General features: G+C 43.3%; 1 protein-coding gene across 1 annotated transcript; it reads right to left on the bottom strand.

Annotated features, from left to right (window-relative positions):
- Positions 1-788: 788 nt before the first annotated feature.
- On the bottom strand, positions 789-14,943 carry TRIM38 (tripartite motif containing 38). The gene is made up of 8 exons (XM_061194896.1): positions 14,767-14,943; positions 14,545-14,580; positions 12,581-13,126; positions 9,936-10,031; positions 7,936-8,166; positions 6,903-6,925; positions 6,695-6,807; positions 789-1,472 (listed from the first exon to the last, which is right to left on the bottom strand). The coding sequence occupies exons 3-8, from the start codon at positions 12,977-12,979 to the stop codon at positions 949-951; spliced, it is 1,386 nt and encodes a 461-aa protein (XP_061050879.1). The 5' UTR covers positions 12,980-13,126; positions 14,545-14,580; positions 14,767-14,943; the 3' UTR covers positions 789-948.
- Between the last annotated feature and the right edge of the window lie 719 nt (positions 14,944-15,662).

Raw genomic sequence — 15,662 nt, 5'->3', positions numbered from 1 at the left:
AAACTGATGGTTGATCATGCCCACATGATGAAGCCGCCATAAAAATCCTCAAAGTACAGGGTTTGGAGAGCTTCAGAGTTGGCGAACACATCCATGTGCTGGGAGGGTGATGTACTCCAACTCCATGGGGACAGAAGCTCCTGTGCTAGGGACCTTTCTGGACCTCATCCTATGTATCTTTTCATTTGGTTGTTTATTTGTATCCTTTATCATATCTTTTATTATATAATAGACCAGTAAACAAAGTGTTTCTCAGAGTTCTGTGAGCTATTCTAACAAATGATCAAACCCAAAGAGGGGATCATGGGAACCTCCAATTTATAGCCAGTCAGTCAGAAGCACAGGTGACAACCTGGACTTGCAACTGGCTTCTGAGATGCAGGAAGGAGGGTGGTTATCGCTCAAGCAGATCTCACCAGGTCTGGTAGCCATCCAAACTTACTACATCAGATTATTGATGGCTCAGATTATTAATGGCTTACTATGGCTCAGATTATTAATCATGTTAGTGGTTAGATGAGTCATTGCATTTTTGATTTTCCTGCTCTTTTCTGCAGTTGACAGAGACAATTGCAGCTTTTCCTCATCCCCCATCTATGAGTTTAAATGGCACCAAACAAACTGGGAGAAGTCAGACCTCCTGGTCTCTGAGTCACCCTCCTGGTCACTCAAGAAACTCTGAACCCATTGAAGAGGGATGGAGAAGACAAAGCATAATCATCGCTATTATCTTGCTTTTCCCCAGCTCAGGCTGACCACTTGGGGTATTTTTACAGTCATTAGAGTCATTTATTCAATGCAGATTTATTAAGTATGCACTAAAAACCCAGCACTGTTTTAGGTACAAGGAAATAGCAGCGAAGAAAAGAGACCACATTTCTGTCCTCATGGGATTCAGATTATACTCTCTATGCTAGTTAAATCAAGGAGGAGACTTTACTCCTTCCCTTACTCATCTGGGGGAGGCAGGAACAAAGGAGAATATTGATAGACCTGGAAATAGGGCCGGAGAGTGTCAGAGAAGGAAGCCTTTGGGAAGGTGAAGATGTGGGAACCAGTGGTCATGTTGTAAAAGGATACAACTCCAGCCTCAAAGTCCAGAAAAATCCCCACAACCAGGGGCTTCTCCCTCAGCTGAAGGGAAGTTAGGCGAGAGGTAAGCGCTACATAGCCTTTCTTTTTGCACAATCTGATGGCCCAGAATCCAGACTGAGGCGTCTGCACCATGACAGTGTCCCTCTGCACATTTTCCATACAGACTCCTAAATCCCACCCAGTTCCTTCTCCCACATACACTTCAAAGTAATGTTTTCCTGAGGTGAAGCTTTCACAGCCCAGGATACAGGGTAAGGCACTAAATCTCCTAGAAGAAGTATCAAGATTCTCCTGGGGGCATCCACGAGTCACTTGTCTCCGATCCTCAGACAGAATTAGTTCGTAATAAGCTGTATCTGGATCCAGAGTCACGCTGACTGGGGGGAAAAAAAAGGACATGATTTTTGTAGCTGAAAGCACAGTTTATTTTAAATAAAACCGGCCTGCATTCAAATCCAAGCATTGTTTCTTTTTTTATTTTTATTTTTATTGGAGTATAGTTGATTTACAATGTTGTGTTAGTTTCAGGTGTACAGCAAAGTGAATCTGTTATACATATACATATAACCACTCTTTTTAAGATTCTTTTCCCATATAGGCCATTACAGAGTATTGAGTAGAGTTCCCTGTGCTATACAGTAGGTCCTTATTAGTTATCTATTTTTTATATAGTAGTGAAAATATGTCAATCCCAATCTCTCAATTTATCCCTCCCCCCACTTGCCCCACTGGTAGCCATAAGTTTGTTTTCTATGCCTGTGACTCTATTTCTATTTTGTAAATAGGTTCATTTGTACCATTTTTTAGATTCCACATATAAGTGTTATCATATGATATTTGTCTTTCTCTGTCTGACTTACTTCACTCAGTATGACAATCTCTAGGTCTATCCACGTTGCCACAAATGGCATCATTTCATTCTTTTTTATGGCTGAGTAATATTCCACTGTATATATGTACCACATTGTTTCTTACTAGCTGTTGTGAGCTTAGGCAAATCATTCTCCAAGCCTCAGTTCTGTTAAATATAAAGTGGAAATCATCGTATCTGTCACCAAGCATGGTGGGGAGGATTGAAGGAGCTAATGTATGCTTAGTGCTTAGTAAAATTCCTGGTATATAGTAAGTGCCCTGTAAATGGTAGTAATAATAATGATATCATCATCATCTTCTTCAACATCATCACCATCTTAGTCACTCAGAGAAGCCAAGGAGCAGAACTAACCAGAGTTAACGTGGTTACGGTCCTCTCCGAAGCCCTTCCTCTCCCTTGTAGGACTTCTAGGAATCATGGAATATTGGAGCAGAAATGAGCCCTTCATCATCTCTACTAAATTACCATTAACACTGAGGATCAGAGAAGGAAAACGACACAACTAATGTCATAGCTTGTTATTGGAAAACCCAAAATTTTACCCAGGCTTCAGGACACACACCTAGTCCCCCGACTTTTAAGTGTAAGCTCTTCTTTCTTGCTTCAGGTAATGCTCTATAGGGATTAGTATAAAGTAACATACCAGAGACCAATATACATGAAAAATATCTGACTAGAGTCAAGTAAGATATAAAAAAGTATGATAAAGTGTGATATTGGCCAGCAATGCAATTTTAAAAATGAAAGGTTGTAATGGGGTGGTCCAGCAAGAGAGTTAGCAAACCACTGTGTTACTGGGTTAAACACTGATCATTTGGGCTGTGGCAATACGGGAAATCAAGTATTAGGAAACACTTCCACTGCTGGATGTTCTCCACTTGCCCCTCCAGCTCACTCCCCACCTTTCTCCAGCCTGCTCTGTGTCCAGGAAAGCTAACCCCTATGGACACATCAGCCAGGCTCCCTTCCCTCTGACTGCTATTTGGTTAAGCCAATGAGAAGCACTAGAGGAGACCACAGGGCAAAAAGAAATAGAGTTAGAAGTATTTAGTACCCAAAGTCCCTCCCCACTAGCTATGATTTGGAGGGTCTGCATTCCTCTGCCTCTGGTTACAGCTCCCTCCATCTGCTACCGAAGCCTTGGGGAGGTGATGACTCCCTACCTATTCCTAGCCCTGGTTTGCTTCACTGTTCCTTGATGATCACCCAAATCCTCGTCTTTGTAAATAATCCCTTTATTAAACTCTCTTCAGTCAGTCCTTATCATGAGCCTGACTCACAAAAGTTTCGGGCTTCATTAATATTCCCTGAATGATCCAGGAAAACCAAGCTGAGAAATTAAAATGTTTACAGGTTGGTAATACCACTAGAAAGTTGGTTGATGCCTGAGCTCTTTGGAAACAAAAGTCATAGACCTTGAAGACAAATGTGTCTACTCTAAGTTTGAATCTCTATACATCAAAAGATAGGATGAAAATGTAAAATGCCATACACATAACAGAAGATATTGGCTATAATAAGCTCCCATAAATCAATGAGGAAAAGAACCCAAAAGAAAAATTCTTAAAACACAGAAGAAGCCTGAAGGGCTAATGAACTTACTAAAAGAAGCTCAACCTCACTAGTGACACTGGAGAAACTCAAATTAAGTCCACAATTAGGTACCATTTCAAATCCATCAGATGGCCAAAAATTATAAGCCGAGAGTCAGGGAGATGTGAAACAGTGGGATCTCTTATGTTGCTGGTAGGGTATAAAGTAATACAATTTCAAGATCTGTAGTATCTAGTAAAATTAGATGTTCATCCCTACACAGCAGCATTTTTAATTCAAGGTATATCCCCAGAGGAAACCATTCACAGGACACAAGAAAGCATGGACAAGGAAGTTCACAGTAGTATTGTGTGTAATAGCAACAAACAAACAAAAACCAACTACACATACCTTCAGTGTCCACTCCACAAGACAATGAATTAAAAAATACATCATTTTCATTTTTTGCCACATTGCAGAGTGATTAAGAGAGTGAGTTCTAGAGAGATACTACCTGAGTTACCACCTGCTGGTTGTGGGAATTTACAACAGTCACGTAACCTCTCTGTGTTTTGGTTTCCTTATCTATAAAGTAAAAAATGCTTCCTACAGAGAGGCTTGTGGTGTAAAACAAGATAACACACGTGAAGCTCTTCTCATCTGTCACAGAAAGAGTGTTCAGTATATGTGAATTGTTTTTCTTGGTGCTGGTGAGAGAGTGCATGTTGCTACATTGGAACAAGTAATCTGGTAACATGTGTTAAGATTAACAACAATCCCAGCTTTAGGTATACGCCCTACAGGAATGAAAGCACCAGGGTATAAGGTTGCATGGACTAGAAAGTTATTGCTGCAAATGTTATAAGACCCAAGTGCTGAAAGCAGCCTGAAGCTCCATCAGTAGGAATATGGTTACGTATAGTTATGATGTACTACGGAATATTAGACAGCTTTAAAAAGCAATGGGTGAATAGGAAGAGACGATCTATGTATTAAATGTTTGTAAAAACATAGAGAAAGACCTAGGTCTTGTTACCTGCAGAAGGGTAAGAGAAACCTTGAACTTTTTTTTTCATATCTCTCTATACTGTTTGACTGATTACAATTTATTTATATTACTTTTTTAATAAGAAAAACTTTAATAATGAGGGTTTCAAAAAGAAGGAGAATTATCTAGTTAAAAGATGAGCTCATTTTAGAAACAGATTGACTTGAACCATGTTGTAATGCCTTCTGTGAAAGATAAGAGTAGAAAAATCAACTCAGTTAAATCTGGACATAATCTATATAAAGTCCTTCCTTGCATCTGTATAGGATCAAATACAGAGTTGCTATTTTTTGGTAGTTGTTATTGTTGTTTGTTCTTGTTAACTTGAGGGGAAACTGAATACAGTTCATAATCCTTATCTGAAATCCCTGGGGCCAAATGAGTTTTGAAATTCAGAATATTTTTGATGTTATAAAGGCAAACAATACAGATACTCTAAATTATGTGCCCACCCCTGGAAGGGTCTAAGGCATTGTCTTGTAATCTAATGCATCAATATTTCTGCAGTAAAACATAAATTCAAACTAAGCAGGATAAATAAAGACTTTAAATAATCTCATATCAGTGCAGTTCAGGTTTGGCCACCATGTCACTCAGACACAAGGGTAGCCTTCCGTGATCCTGCCTCTTGGTGTTCATACCCTTATGCAGTTCCTTCCCTCTGAGTGTGGGCAGGACCTGTGAATTGCTTCTGACCAATAGAATATGACAAAAATGATGGGATGTGACTCCTGTGACTATATGTCATTTTATAAGCCTCCATCTTTCTGGCAGACTTGCTCTAGGGACTCTCTTCTGAGCTTACTTTGAAGAAATAATTGGCCATGTTGGGAGGCCCATGTGCAAGCAGCTGATGGCTCACTTCTAGAAGCTGAGGGCAACCTCTGGCCAACAGCCAGCAAGAAACCAGGGCCCTAAGTCCCATAACCATAAAGAAATAAATTCTGCCAACAACCTGAGTGAGCTTGGGAGAGGATTCTTCCCCAGTCTAGCTTCCAGGTAAGAACACATCCAGGCTAACACCTTATTTTACTATTTATTTATTTATTTATTTATGGCTGTGTTGGGTCTTTGTTTCCGTGCGAGGGCTTTCTCTAGTTGTGGCAAGCGGGGACAACTCTTCATCGCGGTGCGCGGGCCTCTCACTATCGCAGCCTCTCTTGTTGTGGAGCACAGGCTCCAGACGCGCAGGCTCAGTAATTGTGGCTGACGGGCCTAGCTGCTCTGCGGCATGTGGGATCTTCCCAGACCAGGGCTCGAACCCATGTGCCCTGCATTAGCAGGCAGATTCTCAACCACTGCGCCACCAGGGAAGCCCCCAGGCTAACACCTTAATTGCAGCCTTGTAAGACCCTAAGCAAAGGACCCAACTAAGCTGTGCCCAGCTTTATCTCACAAAACCTGTGAGATAATATATGTGTGTTGCTTTAAACCACTAAATTTGTCTGCAGCAATAGATAATTAATACAGCCACCAAATCATTTTAGGTTAGGTCCAATTTTGTAGCCAAACAAGTTATGAAAAAATTGTCAGTTTTCAGAACTTTTGGAATCTTGTAGTTGTGGATAAGGGATGGTGGACATATAGCAAGCACTGATGAAGAGAATCAAAGGAGCAGGAAGCTCAGGCTTTGGAATTGGTAAAACTTGGTTTTTGTCATGGTTCTAACATTTACCATCTGTGTTATCTGGGCCAAGGCCCTAAAACATTTGGACCACAGTCATAATACTCACCTACCTTTCTTGCATTGCTCTGAGAATTGACCAAAATATTAACAATAAACACTATGTCCCAGACACTGCTAAGCACTTTACACATGTTGACATATTTAATTTTCCCGACAACCCAATGAAGTGGGAGTTGTTAATATTTTCATTTTTCAGATGGGGAAACTGAGGAGGTTATTTGCCTGGAATGACATAGGTGACAAGTGAGAGAGCAGGAATTTGAAGGGTCTGCACAGATAACCAGTACGCCATGTCCCTGTCTAAGCACTGGAGCAAACTAACAAGGGAGAGGGTGATAGCTCAACTGAAAATATCTGAATGACCGCTCTGGCTGTGAGCCTGCCCAGGGATAGGTGGTGAACTTGGTTACCACTTAAGGTCCCTTCTGTCCATAGCATTTAGGGCTTCTTCACCTACCTTGGTAGCTCCTTAACACTTTCTTCACATCAAAGTAAAGCTCAGAAACATTGCACACAGTATGAAGGTCCAAAGAGAGGGCCTCTGGTTGTTCTAGCTTCACAGCCCAACTCCTAGAATAAGCAGAGACCAAGACTTCTTCAGTGGTAAATTCCATTCAGCTCTATATACCCACACCCCTTCCCTCCTGCATTTGTACAGGACTCACCTGCTCAAAGTATCTTTCACATCCTATGGAGAAAGACAAAATGTAAGTGTGGGAACATCAGCATTTCATGGGACTTGGCATGTGGGGCTGTTCTCTATAAACACTCCTTACAAAGAATTAAAGAGAGTAACCTTGGCCTTAGATATTGATGGATACCCAGATAGAATGATTTCCATCTCGGCCCCCTGGGATATTCAGCATATCAGAATGTTTATCTGTTATCTTCCTTGCTGTGGTCTGTGGAGAGCTGCAGTGTCTGCAATCACATCTACCTGTGGGCTGCTTAGGATAGAGGGCCAAGAGCTTTGCCCATGCTCCCTCTGGAAAGACTTGCTTTCAGTGACCTAATTTCCTGCAGAGTGAGCCCACAGTAGAGACCATTCATTGCAAAAGTCCGTAGTGGTGAATCCATGCATAGCCCCTGTGACTGGGCCATTAAGATGGTAGCAGCAGGTATCACATGGTGGTGGGGCAGTCATGCTACATTCTCAGGCTACAGTGTGACCTCCAGTTCTATTAGTGGGGAATAGAAAAAACAGCTCCAGTCGTAGTTTGTCTTAATGGGCTGGATCCATTATGCAGCTGAACGAAGGCCCCAAAAGAGCTCTGGAGGGCTCTACAAGCAAATCAGGGAGAAGTTATCACTCATAACCTTCTTTTGGCTGCCCCACTTTGTCACCCACCAGTCATCTGGAGGAGTATTTCAGGAGACAGTTTGACAGTCAGAGTTTTGTGAACATGGGACAGAGGCAAATGGTAGCAAAAGTTATCCCATGGTTCCATTTGGCCAAGGAGCCCACCATATCCATATTTTTTCTGATTCACCTAAAGCCGCTCTATAGACTAGTGAAGGCCACCTTGCAAATATTGATGTGTATCCAAAAGAAACATTACTTTAAATTCCCTACACTAATGTGCCATTTTTGAGTGAAACAGGCAGGCCTCGCCCAGCTTCCCATGCTTCCTCACCATTCTCCTCCTAAAAGCTCAGGAACAGATACCTTCCTTCCCTTCTCCAAGTGCATGGCCTTACCTGCAGCAAATTTTGGGCTGAGCCCTGACATTTATGCTCTAGTTCCAGGATGTAGCTCTCGAGTTCATGGCTCTTCTGTTCAAGAGTGGCCTCATTGTCCCTCAGTCTCCTCAGAGTCTGCTCTTTTTCTTTCTCCAGTTTCCATAGGTAAGACTTCTCTTCCTCATGAAGGAAGCTCTGGAGATTCTTAAAGTCAGACTGGATTTTTTGTTTCTGAACTTCTGTCTTCTCCTAGAGTCAAGAAAGGTGGAAACAAACCAAATGTCCATTGATGGATGAACTGATAAACAAAATGCAGTATATAGATATAGTGGAATACTATTCAGCCTTAAAAATGAATGAAATTCTGATACATGCTAAAACATGGATGAATCTTGAAGACATTATGCTAAGTGAAATAAGCCAGAAAAAAAAAAGAACAAATATTTTATGATTCCACTTATATGAGGTATCTAGAATAGTCAAATTCATAGAGACAGAAAGTAGAATAGTGGTTACCTGGAGTTACGAGGAAGAAGAACTGTGCACATAAAAATAGTTAAACAGTAAATTTCATTATGCATATTTTAACACATACATACACAAAAGAAAGTTTGCTCAGCTACCATAACATTATTTTCCCATGAATCATTCGAGCTGGAAGAACGTCGCAAATTGCCCGCTGCAGAGTCATGCCCGAAAGGCAGGTACTCAGATGTGGGAGAGGTTATCACCTTATTAATTTCCTTCTTCAGCCAAGGTGCAGGAGTGCTAGATAATTTAATCATGGGACTAGGGCCAAGGTTAAAAACTTTATCAGTTACAAAGATAAAAATGAGTTTTTATTCAGGATATAAGAAAGTAGCTCTGAGTCTGAGGGAATTTCTTGAAGCAAAAGCTTGTAATGAACATCACCAAGACTGGACTTTAAGACAACCAGGCTATTAGGAGAGTCCATGATTCTCAGCAGTGAGAGGTCTGGGTATCAGGCATTTGTCATAGTTAACTACGAAATAGTCATCCACCAACTCGGGTCCACCTACTCATCCTTATGTATAAGAAACCAAATGGTACAGCTTGTCAGACTCAGCTTTCATTTGGGGAGATAAGAATTGCAGTTTCCATGAGTGCTTTTTCAATTCATGCAGTGTTTTGATGACTGTGATGTTGTGGTAGAGGGTCATTGACAGGGTTTCCATATATATTAGTTATAATCAAGATCCTCCCCATTGCCCAAGATCCCAGAAATGAGGGAAGCAAGAGTGTCCTCTGAGAGTTCAAGTTTAACAACTGTACACAAAGGATTGGACAGAGGTTGGAAGGTTGGAAGAGACCTCTGAAAGAAGCAAAATGGCTCACTGGCCTGTGAGATTTGACTGTAAGCCGATTAATTACATAAATATTTCCATAAAGGAATGCATCTCTGATCATGGGGAAGCTGGTCAGCCACGGAAACAGTCTTTCAGACCCTAGAGGCTACAGTGCCAAGTGTGTAGGTTCTTGGAGCACTCTGGTCCTCCTTATAAATCAGATAGATTTCCTTCTTCAGTCTAATGAGCTTGAGTAATACGAACCTCAACCTGGAGTGATTCTGTTTTCTTAGTGCTCACAAAGGGTGGTTTCTGAACCTGTAAGGCTGAAAGCCATACCCTGCACTGTGGTACATGTGCCAAAGCAATAAGGTTAATAAGGCCTTCAAATCCAGAAGGTACTTTGAGATATTAAGAACTGAAACCCAGTCAAGAATGGCTCTAGGTAAATGGGCACACCAGTTCTGCTTCTCCTAACTGAGGTTTCGGAATCCTAGCCGGTTACTACTGAAAGATTGAAGGGGTTGGAGATAAATTCTCATAGATATTAGACAATGAGGGACATAAAAACAAATGTGTTTTCTTCTTTGGGTTTTATCTGTTTGGTCTGGTTTAGTGAGAATAAGCCATCACTATGCTTTGCTCAATCATCCCCTGTACCTAAGCTCTAGGATGGAAACTAGCTTGAGATCAATAAACCCAAACTCTTACATTCCATTCGGTTATTTGCTTTGCCGTGAACACCTTCAAGTTCATACATTCCTCTTCCAGTTGCCTCAATTTTGTCACAGCTTCCTGGAGTTTTTCCTGAAGGAAAAATTGGGTGAATAAAGTCTTTTCAATTCAACAATTCTTCATTAGGCACCTAAGGAGCATCCCAGCCCTCCAAGACTATTAGAATAGCATGACTATTGAATATGTATTGAGTCCTTACACTTTGCCAGGAAGCATGCTGAAGGCTGTATAGGCAGTAACATATTTGATTCCCTTGGCAACACTGAGCAGTTAGTAGGATTTTTAACATCATTTCTGTGCCGCAGAAACTGAAGCTTAGAAAGGGGATAAATAACTTGCTCAAGATGCTGTAACTGGTGGGTGGTTGGGCTGTGATTCCAGCTCATCTGCTGACCCTGAGCCTGAGCTATATCCACCACTAACAGTCTTGCCAGGGAAATTCTACACATAAAACAAGATAATAATCACCTAAAAAGATTTTATGAAGTAATGTGCTGACCCAAACAGAACCAATACCAGAGTGTTTGGCACACATGGAACTTTGTATGTATTATGGTGAGTCAGGAAGGAAAGACAGACCAAGATGCCAGCTGAAGTTATTAGAAACAGTTAATGGAGGAGGGGAGCTCTGAGACCTTTTGAAGAATGGTATCATGAAGCCCTTTAAAAATGATTTAGTATCCATATCAAGCTTTTAGGTTATTTTTCAAGATAGTTCCTCACATTTTCATGGAAAGCAAGTTTAAGCTAAACCAAATTGCTACTTGTGATCAACACGAAAAGAATTGGCTCTTGGGACTTCCCTGGTGGTCCAATGGTTAAGAATCTGCCTTCTAATGCAGGGGACACAGGTTTGATTCCTGGTTGGGAAACTAAGATCCCACATGCCGCGGGGCAACCAAGCAACTAAGCCTGTGCACTCTAGAGCCTGCACACCGAAACTAAGACCCGACGCAGGCTAATTAATTAATTAATTAATTCGGAAAAAAAGAAATTTTATCTTGATTTAAAAAGAAAAAGAATCGGCTCTTGTCCTAAAGCCAATAAGTATACTCAATTCTCACGTGCTCTCAAGAAAGGGTTCTATAGAACTTGTTAGCAAAAGACTGTATTGCCCTCACTATGTGCCAAGTGCTCTTCTAAGCTTTACATGTATTAATGTCCCTAAAGCTTGTAACAGCCTCCTGAGCATGTATGTTGGAGAGGAAGGGAACTACTGTTATCCCCATTGATAGTTGGGGAAACCAAGGCATGAAGACATTAAATAACTTTGCTCAAAGTCACCCATCTAATAAGTAGCAGAACTAAGATTTCAAACTAAGCAGTCTGACTCTCAAGGCTTAGAACCATCACCCTGGGCTGCTCCTTTTACTACTTGGTCGGAAAATAATTCCAATGGGAATATCCCCATTACAGTAATTAGCTGCTCCATGGAGTTTAAGGAAGAGCTGCCATGTGCCGAGTGGTGGTCAGTATTGACGTGTCCTGATGAAGGACCCAGAACCTTAATAGAAGACCACCTCCACGTCATAGGGGAGGGAACAAGGAGCTCACACTGGGGGCAACAATTTTCTCAAATCTAGCCAGGGCAGGGAAGGAATAAGGCAGCAGGACCATGCCCCCTCCTTCGTTCCACAATAGCAAAGGTCAGCCTTCCTTTATATGCTCTTAAGTGATAAACAGGAGTTGCCCAAAACCTCTCCCTCCATTTCATACTCCATGACCAATCACTTCCAAACCCTTCCACTCATTCCCCTTCCTGAATCTTGCTTGGAACTGCTCCCTTTCCCCCTTCTTATAGGAGTAATCTGAATTTTACTCTTTGGTATTCCTTTCATTGTATCAGTACCAGAATGTTCTTTTCAATGTCAACCTGATCCTTCACTGTGCAAATGAAAATCCCCCCGTGGCCAGGACTACTCTGGGCTAGGGCTTAGACTCCGAGCGGATACCAAGTTCTGGGCCCTGACTTCCTTTCCCATGACATCACCTGCCTTCCCCGCACACACCCTCTGGCCTGGTCACAGCGAGTCAGGTACGCTCTCATGGCTGTGCCTTTGCACATGTGGGCCCCTCGGTCTGGAATGCCCTCTCCCTTCTCCATACTTCTATATCTGGTTAATTTTTATGTGTTCTTCAAGAGTCACTTTTGGGAAGATTCCTCAGTTACCACTCCACACCCCTTGGTGCTCCTCTCCACCATCCAAATCAGGGGACTCCAGGCAGCCTTTTTGCTGGTTTGTCTGCGCTACTAGACTGTAGGATACCTAAAAGGGGGTGTATCTTCGTCCCCTGTGTTTTCAGACTCTATCCCATGGACTTGCACATTGTGGTTTCTCAAATTACACACACAGTGTGAGGCAATAAAACATGCAGGTGTGCATTGGAGCACATGGCATTCTAGAGCAGGGAGAGTTCATCAGAGCAAGAGTGGATAGGGACAAGAGTGACCATCGGGCCTTGATTCAGTGAGGACCCATCATAAACTACTTTTCAGAAGAATGACATGATGAAAGCTGTATTTCAGGATCCTAATCTTGGGCTTCAGGCTAAATAATCTCAGGTCTTAGGGGGCAACATGAGGCCGGGTATTCGCCAAGGTCCTCTGGCCCACCACTCACCTTGTAACCTTGGCATGCATCTTCCACCAGAGCTGTGGTGTGCCCTTTGTGCTGCAGTCCTCGATCACAGCGCCAGCAGATGAGCTGGCCCTCGTCTTCACAGAACAGATGGAGCTTCTCTCCATGTTCCTCACATAACATTTCCTGGTCCATCTCCTTGATGGCTTCAATGAGGTTTCCCAGCTGTTTGTTGGGTCGGAGGCTCGCCATTTTAAATGGCACCCGACACTGGGGACAGGAGAACAACCCCAGCCATGGTTGCATCTCACAGAAGCTCATGATGCACCAGTGGCAGTAGCTGTGGCCACAGTTGATGCTCACTGGCTCAGTCATCAGTTGCAGACAGATGGAACAGGTGGCTTCCTCCCTCATCTTCTTGGTGATTGGGGTTGAGGCCATGGCTTTTCCTGAAAATCTCTAATATTGGATCTAGAGGCAGAGATGAAGCAGCCAGAACTTTCCCACAGTGATGGAACTTCACCTTGTCTGAGGCTCTTTCCGATGCACTGGCTGCCACTGGCCTCCACAGGTCACGTGGTCTTCTGTCTAGAGAGAAGAAATAGATTGGAATATAGAAGATGCATCAAATGTAGCTCTGCTGTGGAATATGGTAGTGACTATTACATGTGGCCACTTTGAATTAATAACAATTAAATAGCATTTAAAATTCCGTTTCTCACACCCACTAGCCACATTTCAGTGCTTAATAGGTGCCGGTGATTGGTGGCTACACGAAAGCCCAGATAGAGAACATTCCATTACTGTGAAAAGTTTTCTTGGACCAAGCACTGAGAGAGATAGAGAAATGAGGCAGACTTCTTCAGCAAAGTTGCAGTAAGAGAGAGAACTCAGTGAGGGATTGTCAAACTCTTTACTGCTCTAATGAATATTAAGAATAATTAGTACCAGAGTTATTTCTTTGTAACTGCTAGTAACACTTACATCCAGGTAACCCAGGTAACTGGGTGGTCTATGAAGGATTTCATTGAGACAATCACATTTGATTCTAATTTTTTGTTGTTGCTTGTTTGTTTGTTTTGGCCGTGCCTCTCAGCTAGTGGGATCTTAGTTCCCCGACCAGGGATTGAACCCGAGCCCTTGGAAGGGAAAGCGAGGAGTCCTAACCACTGGACCGCCAGGAATTCCCTAAATTTGACTCTAATTAAACCCTCACTCCCACCCCACAAAGAACAAAAGACACCAGGTTAATAAAGTCCCCAGTGGAGACCCAACCAGTATGATAATGAAAGTAAAAAAGACAACCAGAAAAACCAACAAGTTTTTTTTTGCCCTCCCTGACCTGAGGAAAAGAGAATTGGAAAGAGAACTGGGAAGAGAAGGGGTTGGTCCTGGGGTGCAGAGCTCCTGGACGGCTAGGGAGGTGACTATCTATCTTTTCAGGCCAGGACTTTTCTCTCAGGAGAAGTTCAGGGTGACTGGAACACAGGGGGTTGGCAGAACCCAGGATGTGGGGAGGTGGGAAGCAGATGGGGAAGGTGGGGCCTCTGTAGGATCCTGGGTGCTGGACACCTAGTGTCCACCAGCGAGGACCTGACAACCAATAGACAAAGGAGGAGTGACTAGGAACAAAGGACTCGGTCCCTTCAGCCACTGCTCCGGCTGCTTCGTGAACCTAGCCCTGCTCCCTGCTTCCCCATTCCTGGGAGTTTGTCAGGGAGGGCAGCAGAGGATGAAGGAAGAGAGTGGCCTTTCCTTTGCACTGACAGTGGCAGAATTAACAGCAGGGATTCAACTAAAGTTACTGGATAGGCTATGTCCCTCTAATAACCAGGACCAGTCTCTTGGATCCGTAGAGAATTTCTTCCGGAGACTTCTATTCTTTGGCAGGTTATCTCCCCCAAGAGATACACTAGGCTCCACTCTGCCAGCAGTGCTTTGCTCCCGGGGAGAAGGACCTCCCCTCCTCTGAGGCCCCAGGGTTCCCGTCCTGGGCCTTCACTCACCTCACGTCCTGGATCTTCAGAGATCTGACATGGAGTCTGGCGAAAGAGAAAGCAGACAGGGTGTGAGAGCTATGAAGCAAAGTCCTGACCATTTTCAGGGTTCCAGCAGCTGTTATCAGGAAACAAACTCCCTTCCCCGTGCCGCCCACCACACACACACACACACACACACACACACACACACACACACACACACGTCTCCTTTCCCTCCACCGAAACAACCTGGGCCTGGACCCTTCTCACTCCCTTCAGCGTGCAGCGGGCACATATGCACTGCTAGCTCCCTCCGTCGCCGGTCGCTGCCGGTTCCTGAGATCTGGGTGAGGAAGTTAACTCAGACTGGTCTAAACTCAGAAGTGAAACTGCTGTGGGAGGTGGCGCCCTGTAGATCCGGGGAGGAAGCTCGTGAAATTGCCCGTAGCTTTTACACTCAGCTTGTCCTGAAAGGGAGGGGAGACAGTAGGAAAAATATTTTTCTTTTACAGCAATAAAACGAAGGGACAAGTTAATAATTCAGTAAACTCTTTTGTGACCCCAGCACAGAGGATCTAAAAGCAGGAAGTCTGCAGAGTTCACAGACTCTGACGTGAGATCTTTCTACTTTTGCCACCAACCCCCTTGGGATTTATAAGCCTTTCTGGCTGATGTTATGTTTTACTATTTTTAGTCGCTGATTGTTTTATAAGTGCTCTGAAGGGTATGGTGAAAAAAGGGGCGGTACAATAATAGGGCTCATCGGTATCAGAGAATTTGCTCAAGCCATTCTCCCATTCTTTTCTGTCCTGATGCTGTGTCTCATCTTCCTCCTCGGTATCCCTCCGCAAGATTCAAATACTTATCAAATACTTATCAGAGTCAGGCACCAAGGCCAGCAAACGGGAGCCACTAATGGCCCAGCAGTGAGTGGCCTCAGCTGGGAGCCATGTGAGACCTGGGGGCCATCACCTGCCATGTGCAGGAAAGACTGCGGGGTCTGGGGTTGAGTACTTGGTGCCTCAGCTCCAGCCTCTCCAGTTCAAAGTAAGAGCAAAAATACTGTCCCTACCCAATTTAGAGTTATTATTTAATGGGCAAAAAATAAATAAGACCCTGCCACATTTATAGCCTTAGGTGTAAGA

The sequence above is a fragment of the Eubalaena glacialis genome, chromosome 7 (genome assembly GCF_028564815.1).
Source record: "Eubalaena glacialis isolate mEubGla1 chromosome 7, mEubGla1.1.hap2.+ XY, whole genome shotgun sequence".
NCBI lineage: Eukaryota > Metazoa > Chordata > Mammalia > Artiodactyla > Balaenidae > Eubalaena > Eubalaena glacialis.
Note: the sequence above shows the minus strand (reverse complement) of the source record. Positions and strands in the feature narration are given on the sequence as shown.

Excerpts from the sequence above, each read along its gene's own strand:
- TRIM38 (XM_061194896.1), bottom strand. The coding sequence starts at position 12,979 with ATGGCCTCAACCCCAATCACCAAGAAGATGAGGGAGGAAGCCACCTGT. Across the intron at positions 8,167-9,935 it reads AGCAAATAACCGAATGGAAT|GAGAAGACAGAAGTTCAGAA; the intron begins GTAAGAGTTTGG and ends TCTTGACTCTAG. Across the intron at positions 1,473-6,694 it reads AGTGTTAAGGAGCTACCAAG|TCAGCGTGACTCTGGATCCA; the intron begins GTAGGTGAAGAA and ends TTTTCCCCCCAG.